Genomic DNA, 18,417 nt, shown 5'->3' with positions numbered 1-18,417 from the left:
ATCGGCGCCCTTTCTGCTTCAACTGTGGTGGTGCCGGCCATATAGCTAGCTATTGTTGGTACCGCGGCACATCGCTTCGCCCGTCTCAGCCAGGGTACGACGGTCGCTGTGCCAACGCCGACTACATTGTTCGCCATGACGACCCTGGTTTTCGAGGACCTCCGGCAACGTGGTCTCCCTATAATCAGTCACTTCCTAATCGCCAGCCCGATTCCACCCACAGGTCACGCTCTCTATCCACTGCTCAGACATCATCACCGAATCGACGTACTTTTGCTGACCTTCGGGGAACAAGGTCGCCCAGCCCTTACCGGCGAAACTAAAGACGGCAACCTCTCAGGGTAAGGTGGCAGCCCGACCACAAGACCATAAAACGTCCCCAGTGCTGCCGCTACAGAAGGACTCGACGCCGACGAATATTACCAACGACAAAATGGTGAACGCCGACCTCAATGTAAATATTGATGGAGAGAAAGTGACGGCCTTAGTCGATACGGGTGCTAATTTTTCCATAATAACTCACAAGCTGGCTGATCATATTAGTAAAAAAAGTAAAAGCGCCAAGGACAGGACCACATACAAGAACAGCAGGTGGTGAATTGCTGCTCCCTACTGAAAGATGCAAATAAAGATTCAGCACAGTGGATTCTTCTTTTGTCGCGTCTTTCATTGTTCTCCCAGAGTGCTGCAACAATTGAATTATAGGAATGGACTTTCTCAGAGAGCATAGCGCAATAATCATCATCCCAGACCGCATGGTTTTGTTTTACGAGAGCGCTCGTCTGATTGATTCTTCATCACCAGAGCACAAGGCCTTTCGTCCGAAAGACCACAATATAGTCATGCCGCCTTGATCATGTATCTTCGTTTCAGTAGCATATGACGTACCATTCGACAGTGAAGAAGTCCCCGACCAACTAACCTCGCTGCTTTTCACTCACGGGATTTCAGTAGCGCGAGGAATAGTCAATGTTACCGACGGCCGAACGAACTTGCTGTAGACCAATTTCACCTCCGAGCGGCGGCACCCCCAAAAAGTACAACTTTGGCATATTTTGACGAGATCACAGGCGTTTGTGACTGCTTTCCAGCATTCGAAGGAACACGTACACAAGACCCACATGACCTAGCAGCTAACCTTGACGTCAGCCCTACTTTAACTGAGCAATGGCGGGAACGCCTGCTTCTGCGGTTAGCCGAGTTCCACGACTGTTTTGCGTCGACCTCGAAAGTTGGCCGGACGTCCTTGACCCAGCAGCGAATCATCACAGTGAACACGACTAGACCAATCCTTAAAAATCCATGCCTTGTGGCTTCAAAAGAACGAGAAGCGATAGACAGCAGGTAACAAAAATGCTTTAGGACTACGTCATTCAACCATCGCAAAGTCCTTGGGCATCACCTGTTGTTCTAGTCAAGAAGAAGGACGGCAGCCTGTATTTCTGTGTGGACTATCGAAAGCTAAATAAGGTTACAAAAAAGGTGTGTACCCGCTTACCCGCATAGATGATTCGATCGACAGGCTTCGAAACACACGTTACTTCTCTTCCATGGACTTGAAGAGCGGATATTGGCAAATTGAAGTCGACCCCAGGGATCGTGAACAAACCGCTTTCGTGACGCCGGACGAATTGTTCTAATTCAAGGTCTTACCATTTGACTTGCGCTGTGCGCCTGCTACTTTCCAGAGTGTCCTGAATGCCGTTCTCTCTGGGCTTAAATGGAGAACCGGCCTAGTACCCTTGACGACGTCAGTGTGTTTTCTACAACGTTTAACGAAAACATTGAACAATTGCAAATAGTCTTGCAGGCCATACGGGCCGCAAGCCTGACGCTCAAGCCGAAGAAATGTCACTTGCTTTGAGGAACTACAGTTTCTTGGCCATGTCGCCAGTTGCGCGGGAGTTCGTCGAGATCCCGAGAAAGTTGCCGCCATCGAACAGTTTTCAACACCATCAGATAAAAGGGCAATCAGGTGTTTTATTGGTCTCTGTGCATATTGTCAGTGGTTTATTCCAGATTTTGTGCGCATTGCGTCGCCTTTAACTCGTCTCACGAGGGATGAAGTTTGCATTTGTTTGGAGCGATGAACAAGAAGCTGCTTTCAATGATTTGCGGCAACGTCTATACACGACCTGCGTGCTTGCCCATTTTGATGAGACAGCCCCTACAGTGCTCCATACTGACGCCAGCAATTTCGGCCTTGGAGCTTTGCTTGTGCACCACCAGGACGACGAGGAAAAAGTGATCGCTTACGGAAGCAGAACTCCGTCACGCACAGAAGCAAATTAATCGACCACTGAAAAGGAATGCCTCGCTGCGGTGTGGGCAGTTATAAAATTTCGCCTACGCTTGTACGGCCGTCCATTCAAGGTTATCAGTCACCACCGTTCATTGTGTTGGCTAACAAGTCTGAAAGATCCTTCCGTGCTATTGGCACGCTGGAGCCTTAGACTAAAAGAATTTGATATAACGATGTTGTATAAGTCGGGAAAACGACACACGGACGCCGACTGCCTGTCTCGATCACCAATAGAGTCGGCTGCTTCTTTTGATAAAAAGACAGCGTTCCTCTGAATCCTCGACACGTCAACCATCGCAGATCACCAGCATGACAATCCTGAGATACTTGGCTTGATTAATTATTTAGAAAGACCAAGCCAGAATGTGCCAAAAGCCTTTGCAAGAGGACTATCGTCAATCTGTCTGCAAAACAACGTCCTTTACAAAATGAACTTCTCGTCAGACGGGTCCACCTACCTGCTTGTCGTTCTTACCACTCTTCGTTCTGAGGTATTGCAAGCGTGCCACAATGAGGTCACACCTGGACATTTAGGCTACACGCGCACACTGGGCAGAGTTCGAAGGAGGTATTACTGGCCTATACTCATCGCTGCCGTTAAATATCAAGTTCGGATCTGCCTCAATGGCCAGCGCCGCAAATTTCCTCCGACGAAACCAGCCGATTTGCTACACCCTGTCCAGAACCCGACAATGACATTTGACCAGATCGGAGTGGACCTTTGGGCGCACTTCCCGCCTCTATTGTTGGTAAATGCTGGGTTATAGTGACGACCGACTACCTTACTCGCTACGCCGAGATAAAAGCCATCCAGAGAGGCACACCAAAAGAGGTGGCCCGGTTCTTTATAGAGAACATTGTGCCGAGACACGGTGGGCCGTTGATCGTTATAACAGATCGCGGAACCACATTCACGGCCACGCTTTTAGATCTAGTGTTGGTGCTGAGCAGTACTATTCATCGCAAGTCGACAGCTTACCATTCACAAACCAATGGGTTGACCGAGCCGCTCAACAAAACTCTGGAAGGCATGCTTTCAATGTATGTGGACATCTAACACAAAAACTGGGACGAGATTCTTCTTTACATAACGTTTGCACGCAGTACTGCTAAACAAAAAAACCACATGGATGACCCCATTCAGCCTTGTTCACGGACGAGAAGTAAGGACAATGTTGGACGTGATGCCGCCACGCGAATGCGATGACAATGAAACGAGTGCTGACGCGTTTACTCAACGCGCAGAGGAAGCCAGGCAGCTCGCATGTCTGCGAATATACCAACAGCAAGACTGCGACGCAGGTCGCTATAACCTACGTCATACACTTCTAGCGTAAGAAACCGGGTACAGGGTATGGGTGTGGATGCCTGTACGAAGATGGGGACTATCCGAAAAGTTTCTCAGAAGATACATCGGACCTTATCGAGTGCTGCGACGACTAAGTGACGTTACCTACGAAGTCATCCCGGATAGCCTAAACTGTACAAGGCATCGCCAGCATCGGCCTGAACGTGTGCACGTTGTGATCATTAGGCCATACTTCAGCCAGTGACTCTGCGAGGCACCGTCGCTTGTACATAGTGACCTTATGTGTTAAAACTGGCTCAGCTATAGCATCGGGGCGATTCTCTTTTAAGGAGAGGCAAATGCCGCGCTCGAAAAAGATAGAGGAAAAGGACGATGTGTGCGCCAACAGTCTTGTGAAAAGGGACACTTGAAGACGACGTGCTTTTTGTTTAGGTCTATTGCACTTGGCTCCTGCATTAAACACGCTGTCAGTTCTCGTACTCAACGTCTCTCGGTGATCTGCTTACTTTGAACAGCGACAATATATATACATACATACACACACACACATATATATATATATATCCTTTTCGCACACATATTCACCAGAGACAATTAACTTTCTCGATGTCACAGTATGTCTCGATAATGCAAAATTAAGCACTAAACTGTGCCGCAAGCCGACTGACAGACAGAGGTATTTAAACTTTCAAAGCAGCCACAAAAGGCACTGACAATTCAGCATACCTTACTGCCAGGCCTTACGCTTTTAGCGAATTTTCTCTGAGCAATCTGACTTTGATAATAACTGTAACCAGCTACGCACTGCACTTCTTAAACAGAAATATCCGCCCAAGTTAGTCGATGACGCAGTAAGGAGTGCCGACGCACAAGACCGTACAGCACTCTGCCTCCACAAGGAAAATCCTAAATGTATTTCACAGGTTAACCTGGTTTTAACTCATAACGCGTCGGCACCTAACGTCGCATCTATTTTCCGTTAACACCACAACATACTTATGCAGAGCGAACGCCTTGCAAAAGCGTTTCCAGAACCACTACGTGTTGTGTACAAACGAGGCAAAAATTTGCGAAATTTATTAACTTCCTCTAAAACCAGAAAGAGCAATAACATCTAGACGCTTGGTTGCCGTGCTTGTAAAAAGCCCCGCTGTAAAGTGTGTGCACACATGACCACAACAACACTGGCAGCCAGTACTGCGACGAACTTCAAGTTCAAAATTAAGGGCAATTTCACTTGTGATTCTGCAAATGTCGTATATTTGCAAGAATGCTCAATCTGTCATGTACAATACATAGGTCATTCTGAAACTGCTTTTCGATACCGCTTCAATAATCATAAAGTTCGTGTGCATGCCCTTCCTAACTTACCGATTTCAAGGCATGTCACCGAGGCAGGTCATTCATTCAGTAACGTGATAGCTACAATACTGGAATCGGGTTTTAAATCACACCATGAACGCGAAGTAAAAGAGTCATTTCTAATTCGTAAATTCAAAACACTATCTGCCGGCATGAGCGAGAGCCCGGGTACGCTTACTTGCATATTGTCTTAGTAAATCGCTTTTTTTTTTACTGACTAGTGTATATTCTTTGCACGATGTTGGCCTATTGTCAAATATTACCTACATAATGTAGGGGGCCTTTGTCGCTTCACCATTTTACTCGCATTAATTTTGCTCGGCCTGCTTTTTGAATTTGTTTATCTCTCTTAACTTCTTTTTCTTTTTTAAAGGATTAATGAATGTTTTTAGGATGTATTATCCCGCAGAACGTATGACCAAGTGAGCTACTGCGTGCGCAGTTTGTTATTTTGCAGACCTGTTTCATTCCACACAAGTTGTAGGGTATCTAATACGTGCCAATTCACTATTGTACAATGATACGCGTTTTCAGCTGTATATGCAGTATAGCCACGTACCTTTGGTGATATATAATCTTCTTTCTTAAACTACTGATAATGACTTAGCCATGTGATATGCAAAGAAGCGGCTTATATATGTGCCCTCTGTGCCATCTCTAACCATTCACTCTGACGAAGGCAGGCCCACCTGCTGAAACGTTAGTGAAACTTGTTTTCACACGTTTGTCGACTTCTTTTTCTACAGCATTTTGCACCGGATCCATTGAATTTCACCCCACCACACACACACACACACACACACACACATATATATATATATATATATATATATATATATATATATATATATATATATATATATATATATATATATATATATATATATACGAGCCAATTCTCTATTGTACAATTATACGCGTTTTCAGTTGTATATCCACTATAGCCACGTACCTATAATGAGATTGAACGATTCCACAGGATCGGTAGATACTTTGGTAGTAAACCTCGCCAGGTCATTCTTAAACTTCTTGACTTCCACGAAAAGATTAAGGGGCTGAAGAATGGCTTTAAGCTGAAGGGTTCTAACATGCGTATAACGGAGGACTTTTCTGAACACATACGGATTATTCGCCAAAAATTATGGGACGCCACTGCATCCTTTAGAAATGACGGTTTCACTGTGCAATTAGGGTGCGATCATGTATATATAGATAATGCGCGGTATGACTGGCATTGTATTTCCAACTCATTAGTAAAATCCATCAAACAGTCTTCTAAATGCCCCACTCTAACGAAATGACCGAATCATGATAAGGTGTGTATTCTCAATATAAATGCCAGAAGTCTCACTAATAAATTTTCTGAATTTGTACACTTGCTTGCTACCTATTGTCCTCACATTATTGGCGTCACGGAAACTTGGCTTCATGGCGACATATATATGATTCTGAAATTATTTCACCATGGTTCAATATTGTTCGTACTGATCGATTGCATGGCCGAGGTGGTGGCGTTGCCATCTTCTTGAGGTCTGATTTAAGTTTTTCTGTATTAAAGTCAGCTGCAGATATTGAAACCGTCTGGTGCAAGGTTCATATCGCGAACTCTCCTATAATTTTCGGTGTATTTTATCGTCCCCCAGGTTCATCACTAGATCAGTTCACAGTACTCAGTAGTTTTATGCAACAAAAAGGCTTTTCTTCAGGTAACCTAATTTGCATGAGAGACTTTACTGTGTCTGGCATTTCATGGCCATCGCTCTCCACTTTGGGCACCGATTCATCATTTTGTAGAAAGGTGATTAATTTTTCACTAAACTTAGGTCTTAAACAAGTTGTCACTGATGCCACAAGGGACAATGTTATACTGGACTGCGTTTTTCTCAGTGCTTTACTGTATACAAGGGGGTTTACAGCTCAGGTCAATAATGGTATTTCTGATTATAAATGTGTACTAATCTCTCTTAATTGCACAGTTCTGAAACGCCGCTATGAATATACAACTTTTCGCGATTATAGCCTGGCTGACGATGTGTCTATAATTGACACCTTAAGCAGGGAGTTTGAAATTTTTTAAGAACTTAGCTATACTCGTGATGTCAACAGTTTGGTGTCTTATTTTGAAAACCTTGTTATAGAATGTATTGAAACACATGTACCACTAAAAACTAAAAAGAAAAATATTGAACTTCCATGGATAACGAGAGAAATACTGCATTTAAAGCGTCGACTATCAAGACTAAGGCATGCAAGTCGTAATGGCAATGCCCTGCGTAGAGCTGAATTCAATACAGCGAAGGAGGAACTTCGTAGGAAAATAAATGCTGCTAAAGACTTCTTTTTTTCGTTTACCTTGCCAAATATGGTTAACAATAATCCCCGAAAATTTCGTAACTCAATCTCGCCAAAGAAATGCTCTACTAGTACATTCGTCCCTAATGAAACTCCTACTAGCCAGCCGCCGGTCATTGCCAATGCATTTAACGAATACTTTACGTCTGTCTTTGCTCAGGATAATCACGAAATTTCTTCTTGCACTCCACTTCATGCCTCGCTTGTTTCTATTGATGATGTCTCTGTGTCTACAGAAGGTGTTTTAAATTTGATTTTAAATGTTGATTCAAAAAAGTCGTCTAGCCCAGACAATGTTAATAATATTTTTCTTTATCGCTATTCTCTATGACAAGCCAATACCTGTCAGTAATTTTCAACAAATCATTATCAACACAAACTGTTCCATCCTCGTGGAAAGTTGCACAAGTCCTTCCACTCCACAAATCACGTAGTAGGCATTCTGTATTAAATTACAGGCCTATATCATTAACCTCTCACTCATGCAAACTACTGGAACATATTGTCTTCAAACATATCATCAATTTTCTCGAAACTAACAATATTCTGTCCAATGCACAACATGGTTTCCGGCGTGGATTTAGTACCGTAACTAAGCTGACAGAATTCACTCATGACATATCTATAGCTCTTGACTTAGGTCTTCAGGTGGACGCAATGTTCATAGACTTTTCTAAAGCCTTCGATACTGCCATCCATTCAAAACTTCTATATAAACTCAATCTCTTACTAAAAAACCAATCGCTTGTTCAGTGGATTAGAAGTTTCCTTTCAAGTCATAGCCAATACGTATCATTTAACACCTTGCATTCATCTAAAGCACGTGTATCTTCCGGAGTGCCCCAGGGATCCGTGCTAGGGCCATTACTTTTTCTGTTAATTATACATGACCTACCCGACACAGTTTCCACCAAAATTCGTCTTTACGCTGACGACTGCGTTTTATATCACGTAATAAATTCACCTGATGATCATCATACACTCCATACATCGTTCTTAAACGTTTGCAGGTGGTGCTAAAATTGGCAGATGAGCATTAACTTTCAAAAGACAGCTGCTATGTGTTTCATTAGACAGAAAACCCCATCTGTGTTTGATTATTCTTTTAATAACTATGTAGTGCAGCGGGTCTCACAAAATAAGTACCTTGGTCTCCTTTTCACTACTAACTTATCTTGGTCTAGTCACATCGATACAACATGCAACAAGGCTGTGAAGAAACTTGGATACGTTAACCGCTAACTACGTTTAGCCCCAAGAGAAACAAAACTGCTTACATACAAAACTCTCGTACGACCGATCCTTGAGTATGGAGCCACTGTATGGTACCCTTATAAAATCTCTGACATAAAACGCGTTGAATCCATCCAGAAAAAAGCTATTCGATTCATTTACAGACGCTATGATCGTAATTTTTCACCATCATGCCATCTAGCGCAGCTTGGTCTATCATCACTTTCTAAAAGACGAGACATCGAGTCTTTAAAACTTTTTCACTCTTTATTTAATTCACCGCAATATTCACCACACAACAACTACATAACACCTGCCAAACCATCATCCACCAGAAAAAGCCACGCACTTAATGTATCTGTGTTTCATCCTCGTACTGATTTCTTCAAATACACCTTTTTCCTCGGATGTATTGAAATGTGGAACTTCAAACCAGGTCACATTCGGTCTTTGCAGAAAGATGAATTTTTGGAGGCATTAAAAGACGGTGTGCTGTGAACCTTTCATTGTTTGTATAACTCTGTAAAATTTTTGTTATTCTATGATCTGCCATTGTAGTTGTGTATTCAGCTGTTTTGTTTTGTACTTTTTATTATTTCTTGCTGTGTACCCACTCCTGCGATAGCCCCATAACGGGGCTGCAATATTTTAAAATAAATAAAGAAATAAATAAATATATTCTTGTTTCTTAAACTACTGATAATGACTTGGCCGTGTGATATGCAAAGAAGCGGCTTATATATGTGCACTGTGTGCCATCTGTAACCATTCACTCTGACGAAGGCAGGCCCACCTGCCGAAACGTTAGTAAAACTTGTGTTTTCACACGTTTGTCGACATTTTTTTTCACCACGTATATATATATATATATATATATATATATATATATATATATATATATATATATATATATATATATATATATATATATATATATATATATATATATACTGAAAAATATATTGAAAGAGTATTGTCTGTTAGATCTCATTTAATGTTGTTTTGACACAACACTAAATGAGATCTAACAGAACATAATGCCAAGGAATGTATAGGGGAAGCATCGAACGCGTAATTCGGAGATTCGGAGGTCGTAGGTTCGATTCCTGCTCACAGCAAAGTATTTTTCACCCACTTTTCTTCTGATTTACATTACATTGGTATTAATAACTTCCCCTAAACACTCGTTGGCATCATTGTCTGCTAGATCGCATTTACCACACACACGCACACACACACACACACACATATATATATAAATATATATATATATATACATATTTATATATACTCCTACTTCTGAATTCACATATAAACCCAAGAAAGTGGATGGAGGGTAGGCCGCTGCGATAGCTCAGTGATTAGAGCATCGAACGCGTCATTCGAAGGTCGTAGGTTCGATTCCTTCTCACGGCTGGTGAGTTTTTCACCCACTTTTCTTTCCTATTTACATTCCATTGGTTCTAATAACTTCCCCTGTACAATCCTTGGCATTACTGTCTGTTAGATCTCATTAATATTGTGTCAAAACACGTAAAAATGAGCCCTTAGGTATACACTTCTTTCCCTTATATATATATATATATATATATATATATATATATATATATATATATATATATATATATATATATATATATATATATATACATTGTGAGGGAAAGAAGGCACAATGCCGGTATGCTAGTAACTTGGTTGTTTAGACCCAAGAGGATTCTGTCCAAGCACCTTGAGGAATCGGCCATTCTAGAAACCAAGAGGGGAATGCCTAGAATATTTTTAGGCGAAAGAAACATTAGTTTTTCAAACATTTCAATAAAAATACCAGAAATAAATAATGATAATTATAAGGAATATGTGCGCACTTTTTACATTGGTCTGCTATATGTTTCGATTTTTATATAAATAATAACCACTTAATATTGCCGCGTCCCCATTTGTGCCCAGCTATGCACTGGTAAAAACGACAACCCATTCGCACGAGAGGCGCATAATAAGAACCCGAAGACGAAATATTTCTTTTAGCTTCGTCCACCTTAGGTGTCTCTGAGAGAACATCATCATTCTGTTCAGTACAAGAAAGCCCCCGCACTCAGTACAATAAAGTCCCGGTACAATAAAGCCCCCGTATTAATCAGTCTCACAAAATCTATAAACACCCTGAAAAAGCAGTCATCAACTGAATGCAGAGTTAAGCATAGGAACAGGTATGTGGCGTATTGCCGGGAAGCTGTCAATAGGACCCTTCTTTCCTGTAGTGCTTGTTATGTCAGTACTACCGGAAGGTGTCTGAACGATCGACTGAGAGAACACGCTAACAATGTTAGAAACAGGAATGATGTTTTGCTTGCTAAGCACTGCACTGAGTGCAACTGTGTGCCCCTTTTCAAGTACACAGTGACGTTGTATAAGCACCCAATGAGCGCACCCGCGTTATTGTCGAGGCGGTGCAGATGGCAAGCGAACAGGTATCATGCATTAGCAAGCCCTCCGAGTCTCTGTCCAAGAAGGAACTAAGGTTCTTCCAAGGTTTTGGTGCACGCGAGTAGTTATAGAATGTTTAGTTTTACCTTTCTGTTTTGTTTCCTTGTAGATATTTCTTTGCCTTTTTCTTTGCTTTTGTTTTTTTCCCTTACTCATGCATGGCTCTTTCTGTCACATGGTTGCCCCACCATGGTGGTCTAGTGGGTAAGGTACTCTGCTGCTGACCCGCAGGTCGCGGTATCGAAACCCGGCTGCGGCGGCTGTATTTCAGATGGAGGCGGAAATGTTGTAGGCCCATGTGTCCCAATTTGGGTGCGCGTTAAATAACCCCAGGTGGTCGAAATTTCTGGAGTCCTCCACTACAGCGTCTCTCATAATCATATGGTGGTTTTGGGATGTTAAAGCCCATATATCAATCAGTCACATGGTTTTTTCACATGTTTTACTGTCTCTTCTATATGTTTTCGCGCTCTGCGCAGTAAACTCAGTTGGAAGTTAGCACTTGTCTCCTTCTTGTCTTTTGTCGTCATTCTGTTTTTGCGCTATAACTATCGTCATGTCATATCAACTAGCCCAAACTGCCATACTTCTAAGTTACACTCAAAAGCACGCAGCAAGAAAGTTCAAATTATAAAGGAAAGGCACCTCGCAAATGCATTCGGTTTCCATCTCATTTTTTAAACTTGTTCAAAGTGTGGTCACTTTGTATACCACATGACTCGCCGATAAAAATGGATTAACCTGTAGGTCTGAGCACTGTACTCCTCTCTTATTACTTAAAGAGCTTCTGAATATGCATTTGTTGAATAATTATGAATTTGTTGTTTCAGCTTACACTGCTCTTGATAGCCCGTTCCGACTGCATGTATCGGTACGCCATAAATAGCATGTCAATGAACTGCTACATGCTGCGTACATTCGTGTGGCAATATGGACTGAATGCATCATTCCTTTTGCATTTCATGTGTCGAGATACATGCAGGTCTCTTCAGACTTGCGTACTTTTTAGGATTTATTAACAGGTTACCAAGTGGCACTTTTTTTACATTGGATGGTTCCACAGCGCCAACGAGGATTGGGCGACGGAATAGCCCGTGCGCTCAACGTGCACACTTTTTCCAAAGTGCCTTGTGCGCTCACGTGGGGTTCTGGGATAACTTGAAATGCTCTGTTGCAGCGTGCTGTAAATTTTTGTCAGTCCGCTCGTACTGGAGGGACTCTCAAGTTTCGGTAGCACTGATTTAGTAAGGCGAGAAGATCCTTTATTGATTTGCTACCTTGATCACTACTTGAAAAGTGTCGCACCGTCTTCTTATACGTCCAACATATGAATACAGGATGTAAATATTGGTGCATGCCAGAATTGTTAGAGGCTAGGATGGTTGATGTGCGTTGTCCTTTTTCTTTCAGGTATCAGGCACGCTTTATGTAGCAAAATTGCCAAGTTCACTTGAAACATTATGACATAAGGCACCGGACGTGTCTGTAGAGAAACTCTACGGCTAACAGTATTAGTTGGCTATTGAAAAAGTTTCATTATTAGTCATGTAACTACACCTCCTAAATTCACGTTTTATTCCCAACTTGATGGCTGTTGTTTCTGTGAAACTATGTAGGGCGTCACAGCGTCTAACTCATGATTTCTGAGATATCCGAAAACTGGCGGATATACGAATGTATTGACTCCGCACCTTCATATAGAAACTGAGCATGCCACGTATGCAGAAAAGGCCTTCGTTGTGTAACATGAGAACACGACTTCCCTTGATGAGATGTAAATAAAATATAGTACAACTACTCTTTTAAGGCATTTTCATGTATTTTAAAAGATCCAATGAAGGAGACAACACTTTACAAACAGGGCATAAGCGTTAACATCGGACGGTGCTTAAAAGCCACTCGTTTGAGTGCGCGAAAGATGTTCCATGAAGAGGTGGTTCAAAAATTTTGTTTGCGACACACAAGCTGGAGTCATTGCGACCTTCCGTGCATGGACCTACTTCCGTCCTTGTATCATAGTACAGTATTTCCCAGGCACATATTTACCTACGGCCAGGAATAATTTTAGTGTGAACAATGTCTCGAAAGAAATGCACATAAAAATAATGAACTTTTTTTCTCGCATTGCAACTATTATGTTGCATGCACTGGCAGATGAATGAAGTGGTCAAAAGTGTCGCAAGTTAAGCTTAGGTGCCAATGAATATCTATACTAGTTTTTCACTCATGTACATTTTTCATAGTTGTTCATTCAAAAATGCGTGTTTTATTTTATCGAGCTGTTTTGCAAAACGCACTCTTTCAGGAAAAAAGCTTGATCCTGGACTCCTTAGCCGAACGAGCTCGGCTGGCGGAAGAGAGGTTGAATGCCATTGATGGAATCCACTGTAGTCGAGTGCAGGGGTCTATGGCTGCCTATCCCCGTGTGACTATTCCAGTGAGGGCAATAGAAGAGGCGGAGGTAAGGGGAAAAAGGCCTCCGTGAGCTGACTAAGAATTTTCGCGAACAATAGGCATGAGCATATGCGAAAGTCCAGCTTTCACCTTTTTTTAAGAACAAAATAATATACGACAGAAAATAAGAGCCTATAAGATTGCGGCCTTATTTCGTAAACGCACATTATAAGTGAAATAACTTATCTAGCATCTGGCAAGACGACCTGCCAGTATGGCATGTTTATGGTCTCTGCAGGCATAATGTGAGAAAATGCCCCACGTTTATACTGAAGCGCATGATAAAGGACATCAGGTCGTCAAATTGAATAGGAATATTTAGCGGCGACGTACCACATGTTATCATCACACGAAAGCCTACGTATTAATAGTTCCTTTTTTAATTTCTGCAAAAATTTATACGGAGTTGTTCTTTTCGACAATTGTTCACGTTATTGTAAAACTGAGCTGGTCGTTGAATGAAATATTTATGTGAATACTCATTGGCCATTCCTTACAGTGATCATTTTACTTCTCGGATTTTACAATGTCCGCGAAAGTAGCATAATTTAAGCCCGGCCACAGCAGCCGCACCAATGAAGAGTGTGAAAATGGGCGAAGTCCATGTACTTGAATATATGTGGAGGTTAAATTATCTCAAAAGGTCTAACCTTTCAAAGTGCTTTATTATGGTGCCATTCGTAAGCATATCGTGGTTATGGTGGTTAAACCCCAGCGATGGTTGTTCTATTTTTTACAAGCAATTTTTTTTCTCCGCGCAGCGTCGGGAAATGGAGGCTGATGTGTTTTACGCCGAAGAGTTGCTACGCAGAAAAGGCGTTAGTGTTACGCCGAGCTCTGCGTTTGGGAGGCTGCCTGGAAAATTTCACATGAGGTGTGTTGCATAACTAACTGCAAACGTGCTGCAACCGGATTGATTCCTGGCGCAGCCTACTTTGGGGGATCAGCCATAAAATGCGTTATAAAATTATTCTTTCATAATATTCACATATTAGACAATAGATAGGTTTGAAATCACTTATCAAAATAATTCACAAACAAAGAAGAATAATGTTTTCAATGAATATACTTCGTTTTTCTAACCTAGGAATTCAAATCGTTCTCATAAATAAAACGATGAAGATGACTAATTTCTATAAAAATCTGATTTATTTCGATAAAGTACCATTTCACTGTTCTCGTCTCACATAGGGAAACGCATAAGGCCTTGCAAACGCTCATGTGGCAAAAAAACCAGCATGGCAGCCACGAAGCAAAGAACCAGTAGAGGCAATGAATTTATTCGCATCCTTCTAAGCGGTTTATCTAGGAGTATTTTCCTCTGATGGGTAAACAATCTGCGCGTTAGAAGAAAACGATTCAGGGAATCACTCTCATTGCAATGAGGCACCAAGGTGACCGAACCAGACCAGACCTGTGTAGGCAAAGGTTCAGTGGGGGGACTTGGCATCGTGCTTTAGTTACTGCTATCTCGGCCCTTCTGAAGGGGCACCTGCGATATTTACAACGATAGTGTAGGTGAGGGAACTCAGAAGCTGACAACGTAGTATGAGCAAAATGTCCGACGTGGCAATTTTTTTTCAAATCGTGCCGCAGTTACGAACGCGAACGTCGGCAAATAGATATTATGTATAGGACTTTCATAAGTGTGATCGCAAGCAACCGAGCCGAAAGAGTAGGCAGATTTAGTCACGCATCCGCAGCAATCATATGGGTGCAGCCTGCTAGCCATTTGCAATGGCAGGCCACGTCCGTATGGCTGCTACGGACGTGCAACTAAATCTGTCAACTGTTTCCACTCGACGTGTGGTCGAGCAATAGGGGTGATGGAGAGGGTAAATCGAGGGAGAAGTGTGTTGCAAGCGGGAGTAGGAGCCAGATTTCGCTGCGGGTGAGGGAGAGAGTGACGTCAACGCGCAGCTCTGACCTGACCTACGCGGCATCATTTGAACAACTGTGGCGAGGGGAGCGTGGTGCAGCGCGTTTATACGGAAACGTGGATGGACCGCACTACACAGGCTAGTCGCACAGCCGCTTCGCATCTAAAAAGCCAGTCCAGGGGTAATGATGCGATTCCCACCCTTCCCATTTCTCCATAAACTGAAGCAGGAGTTCATATCACCGCAGCCAATTCTAAGCTAGACAAATGGTCATCCAAAGTGCAATTTACGTAATTACTGAGCAAACTTTGCAATGCACGGGAAATATATTGCAAAATGTGACTCTTCTGTTTCTACACATGTGCTTATGATTAGTACTTTACGAATCTGCACTTCCAGTGTTTCCAAAAGTTTTTGTGCGACAATGATCTGAGGGCATTCTAACCTTGACCACCTATGGCTATAAAATTGTGTCGGTTGAATATTAAAAATATACTGCGACCTCCGCAATGTCGACGCATGTATATTTTGAAATGTACACACTCTTAGAATGCGAAATCAAATCCGATGAGTAGGCACGTACGCCTTCTTGTATAAAATAATATTTGAGACAAGTTTAGGAAGTCCTCCCAATGAGATAGCTATACACAATAATGGTGTGCTGGTTTGCACAGACTACACAAAGTTAACGGGAAGATTGGGTATCAACCTATAAAAACCACATGCGCAGAATTTGTAAATCTTATGTTGACAGAAACGGTTTCTATATTCTATTTTCTGCATCTAAGGTGCTTATTTTGCAAGTCGCATCAGAGCCTTTTCGCGAACTCCTTTGAGTTCGCTTTTGACGCCAGTAGCACCGGTACGTATGGCGCTGTATTTTTTAACTCTTTCGTCGTAATAACCTCATCTATTTCTCTACAATATCAGCCAAATAACGTACGTGCGCATCGCAACCATGGGATGCCAAATTTCTACACACGAAAATTGTACGCACCGCAACATCTTAGTGAAAAGAATTACTCTCCGCACTTTATTTGTCCTCTATAAATGAAATTATAACTCGTACACTGTTACCTTTTCTACTAATATACTTATGAGTCAGAACATATCAATGAACATGCAAGCTTTATTCTAATACTCAAGTCCAACTATTATGCGTTAGTACGTACTGAACGAGAAACGATGACATACAGTCTCAAAAGGTATGGTATTGAGCAAGTCAAAAATTTCAAGGGCGATCTAATAGTACCTGGACAAAGCTTTACCGAAGCTTCCTCATTATTGTTTTGAACACTGTGCAATGAGCTTTAACCTTATTGATTTCGGCCAAGTGCCCCGATTATGAAACAATCGCTTCAGTTATAAAAACAAAGAAACTTGTTTATTAGTCGCTACTTCGAGTCTGTACATCTGTACGAAAATTTTACGTCTTCCATGTAATTATCAACTCAGTAAATAACGAAAATTTAAATGATATACCGTGATTTGCACTCAGATTTTTATGTTCCACAAATTTCTCAGACACATAGAGCAGTTTTGCTACGACATGAGGAATAATCTGATGCTCTAAGTGCAGAGTTACGAAACGTGGTTTGTCTTCAAATATTCAACTTAAGTTTCTAAATGTGTCCAAAAAGAAACAACGCGCTTGAATGCTGTTCTACGAAATGCACTTACAGCGCAAACAGAGCACGAAGAATCTAGTTGTCTAAAGTTGCAAATTTTCCACGTGGCCATTCAGCTTTCCAACTTACTGTGACCTATCATTTTGATTCTCTTCTCTAAACAGGATCGTGATACTTCCGCCGAAGAACCAGCTGCTGGAACTTTTTGATCGGTTGGAATCCTTCCAAAAAGAGCTGATGGCTGAATACTCGTAGAAGACGAGGGGAGCTTGGGTGTACAAAAATAAAGTTTACTTTTACCGGAGAATAAAAGCAATTCAGACTGAAATATTTACCGCACCATTTGCCGCATAACAGTACGACGCCCTATACACAAACGCCTGTAACTGACACAGAGTTTCGAACGAATGACCTTTAATTTGCTCTTTTTCATGCATGCAGGTGGTAAAAGATTTTCGCGACCTATGTAGTTGTTTACATTTCGAGACGCCAAAGTTGTAGCTGTATTGCCTGCGCTACTGCTGGCCTCGGGACCATCCACTGGCTAAGCCGGTGCTGCTTTTGGCGTGACATCTTCAAGGTATGCAATCAGTGGCGTAGCTAAGACTGGATTGGTGCATACCACTTTTGAGGAAGATTTTTAATGAGAAGGAGAGGAAGAGGTCGGCCTGAAGTGGGTTTGAATTTTGTTCTGTTGCAATATTATGTATATGAACACTCTCGGCTGAACTCATGGTATCTGTATACGTATGTATATATATGAAAACACAAGAAAGAAAGAAATAATCCAGAAAACTGCTCCGGAATTAAACGTACGACCTTTTATATGTAAGCGCACGGCGTTAACCACTGAGCTACGAAGGATCCCCTCCACCGTTGAAACGGCAAGCTATTAATATTGACCACGTTGAAAAATAGCTTGTTTTCACATTACCGGCGAGTTGGCGTGATGAGCGCGCTCAGCGAAAAGGTCGGCGCTCAGCTCGTCGTGATTCGCCGATGCGCCCTCATTTCCCTTGCGTGCTTTTCTCCGCGGATGGAAAGAGCCTTATAAGTGCGCAGATATATCTGCGCACTTATTCTGTGGTGAGGAGAACCGCATGCCGTCGGCTTTGATCGGAACGATTGTGTTTAGTGGTCGGGCGCACAAAGATAACGTCACCTACTGAACAGGCCCAGTTTGTTAAAAGAGCGCGCTTTTCAAACAAAGCGAAGTAACAGGAACACTTGTTAGTTCTCTCTCTTATCAGTACCCGTGATTACGTTATGTGGGTAGTTTTTGTTTAAACAGCGCGCTAAGTGTCACGCTACCACCGCTGTTAATGGGGTTTCGCCCTGTATGTTTTGTTTTGTGCTTCATTTGTGCATGAGCAGCACACTGCACGTTTTGATCTGCTTGCCGTTCTCAACAAT

General features: G+C 42.2%; 1 protein-coding gene across 2 annotated transcripts in view; it reads left to right on the top strand.

Annotated features, from left to right (window-relative positions):
- LOC119160859 (alanine aminotransferase 2) overlaps positions 1–17,319 on the top strand; it is a 174,645-nt gene extending 157,326 nt beyond the window's left edge. For both annotated transcript variants that reach the window (XM_037413128.2, XM_037413127.2), the window contains 3 exons: positions 13,348–13,503; positions 14,258–14,370; positions 17,169–17,319. In XM_037413128.2, the coding sequence (XP_037269025.1) occupies positions 13,348–13,503; positions 14,258–14,370; positions 17,169–17,259 (360 nt within the window). In that variant the 3' untranslated portion in view covers positions 17,260–17,319. The remainder of the gene's footprint in view (positions 1–13,347; positions 13,504–14,257; positions 14,371–17,168) is intronic.
- The last annotated feature ends 1,098 nt before the right edge of the window (positions 17,320–18,417 follow it).

This window comes from Rhipicephalus microplus, chromosome X (assembly GCF_043290135.1).
Source record: "Rhipicephalus microplus isolate Deutch F79 chromosome X, USDA_Rmic, whole genome shotgun sequence".
NCBI classification, from domain to species: domain Eukaryota; kingdom Metazoa; phylum Arthropoda; class Arachnida; order Ixodida; family Ixodidae; genus Rhipicephalus; species Rhipicephalus microplus.
Note: the sequence above shows the minus strand (reverse complement) of the source record. Positions and strands in the feature narration are given on the sequence as shown.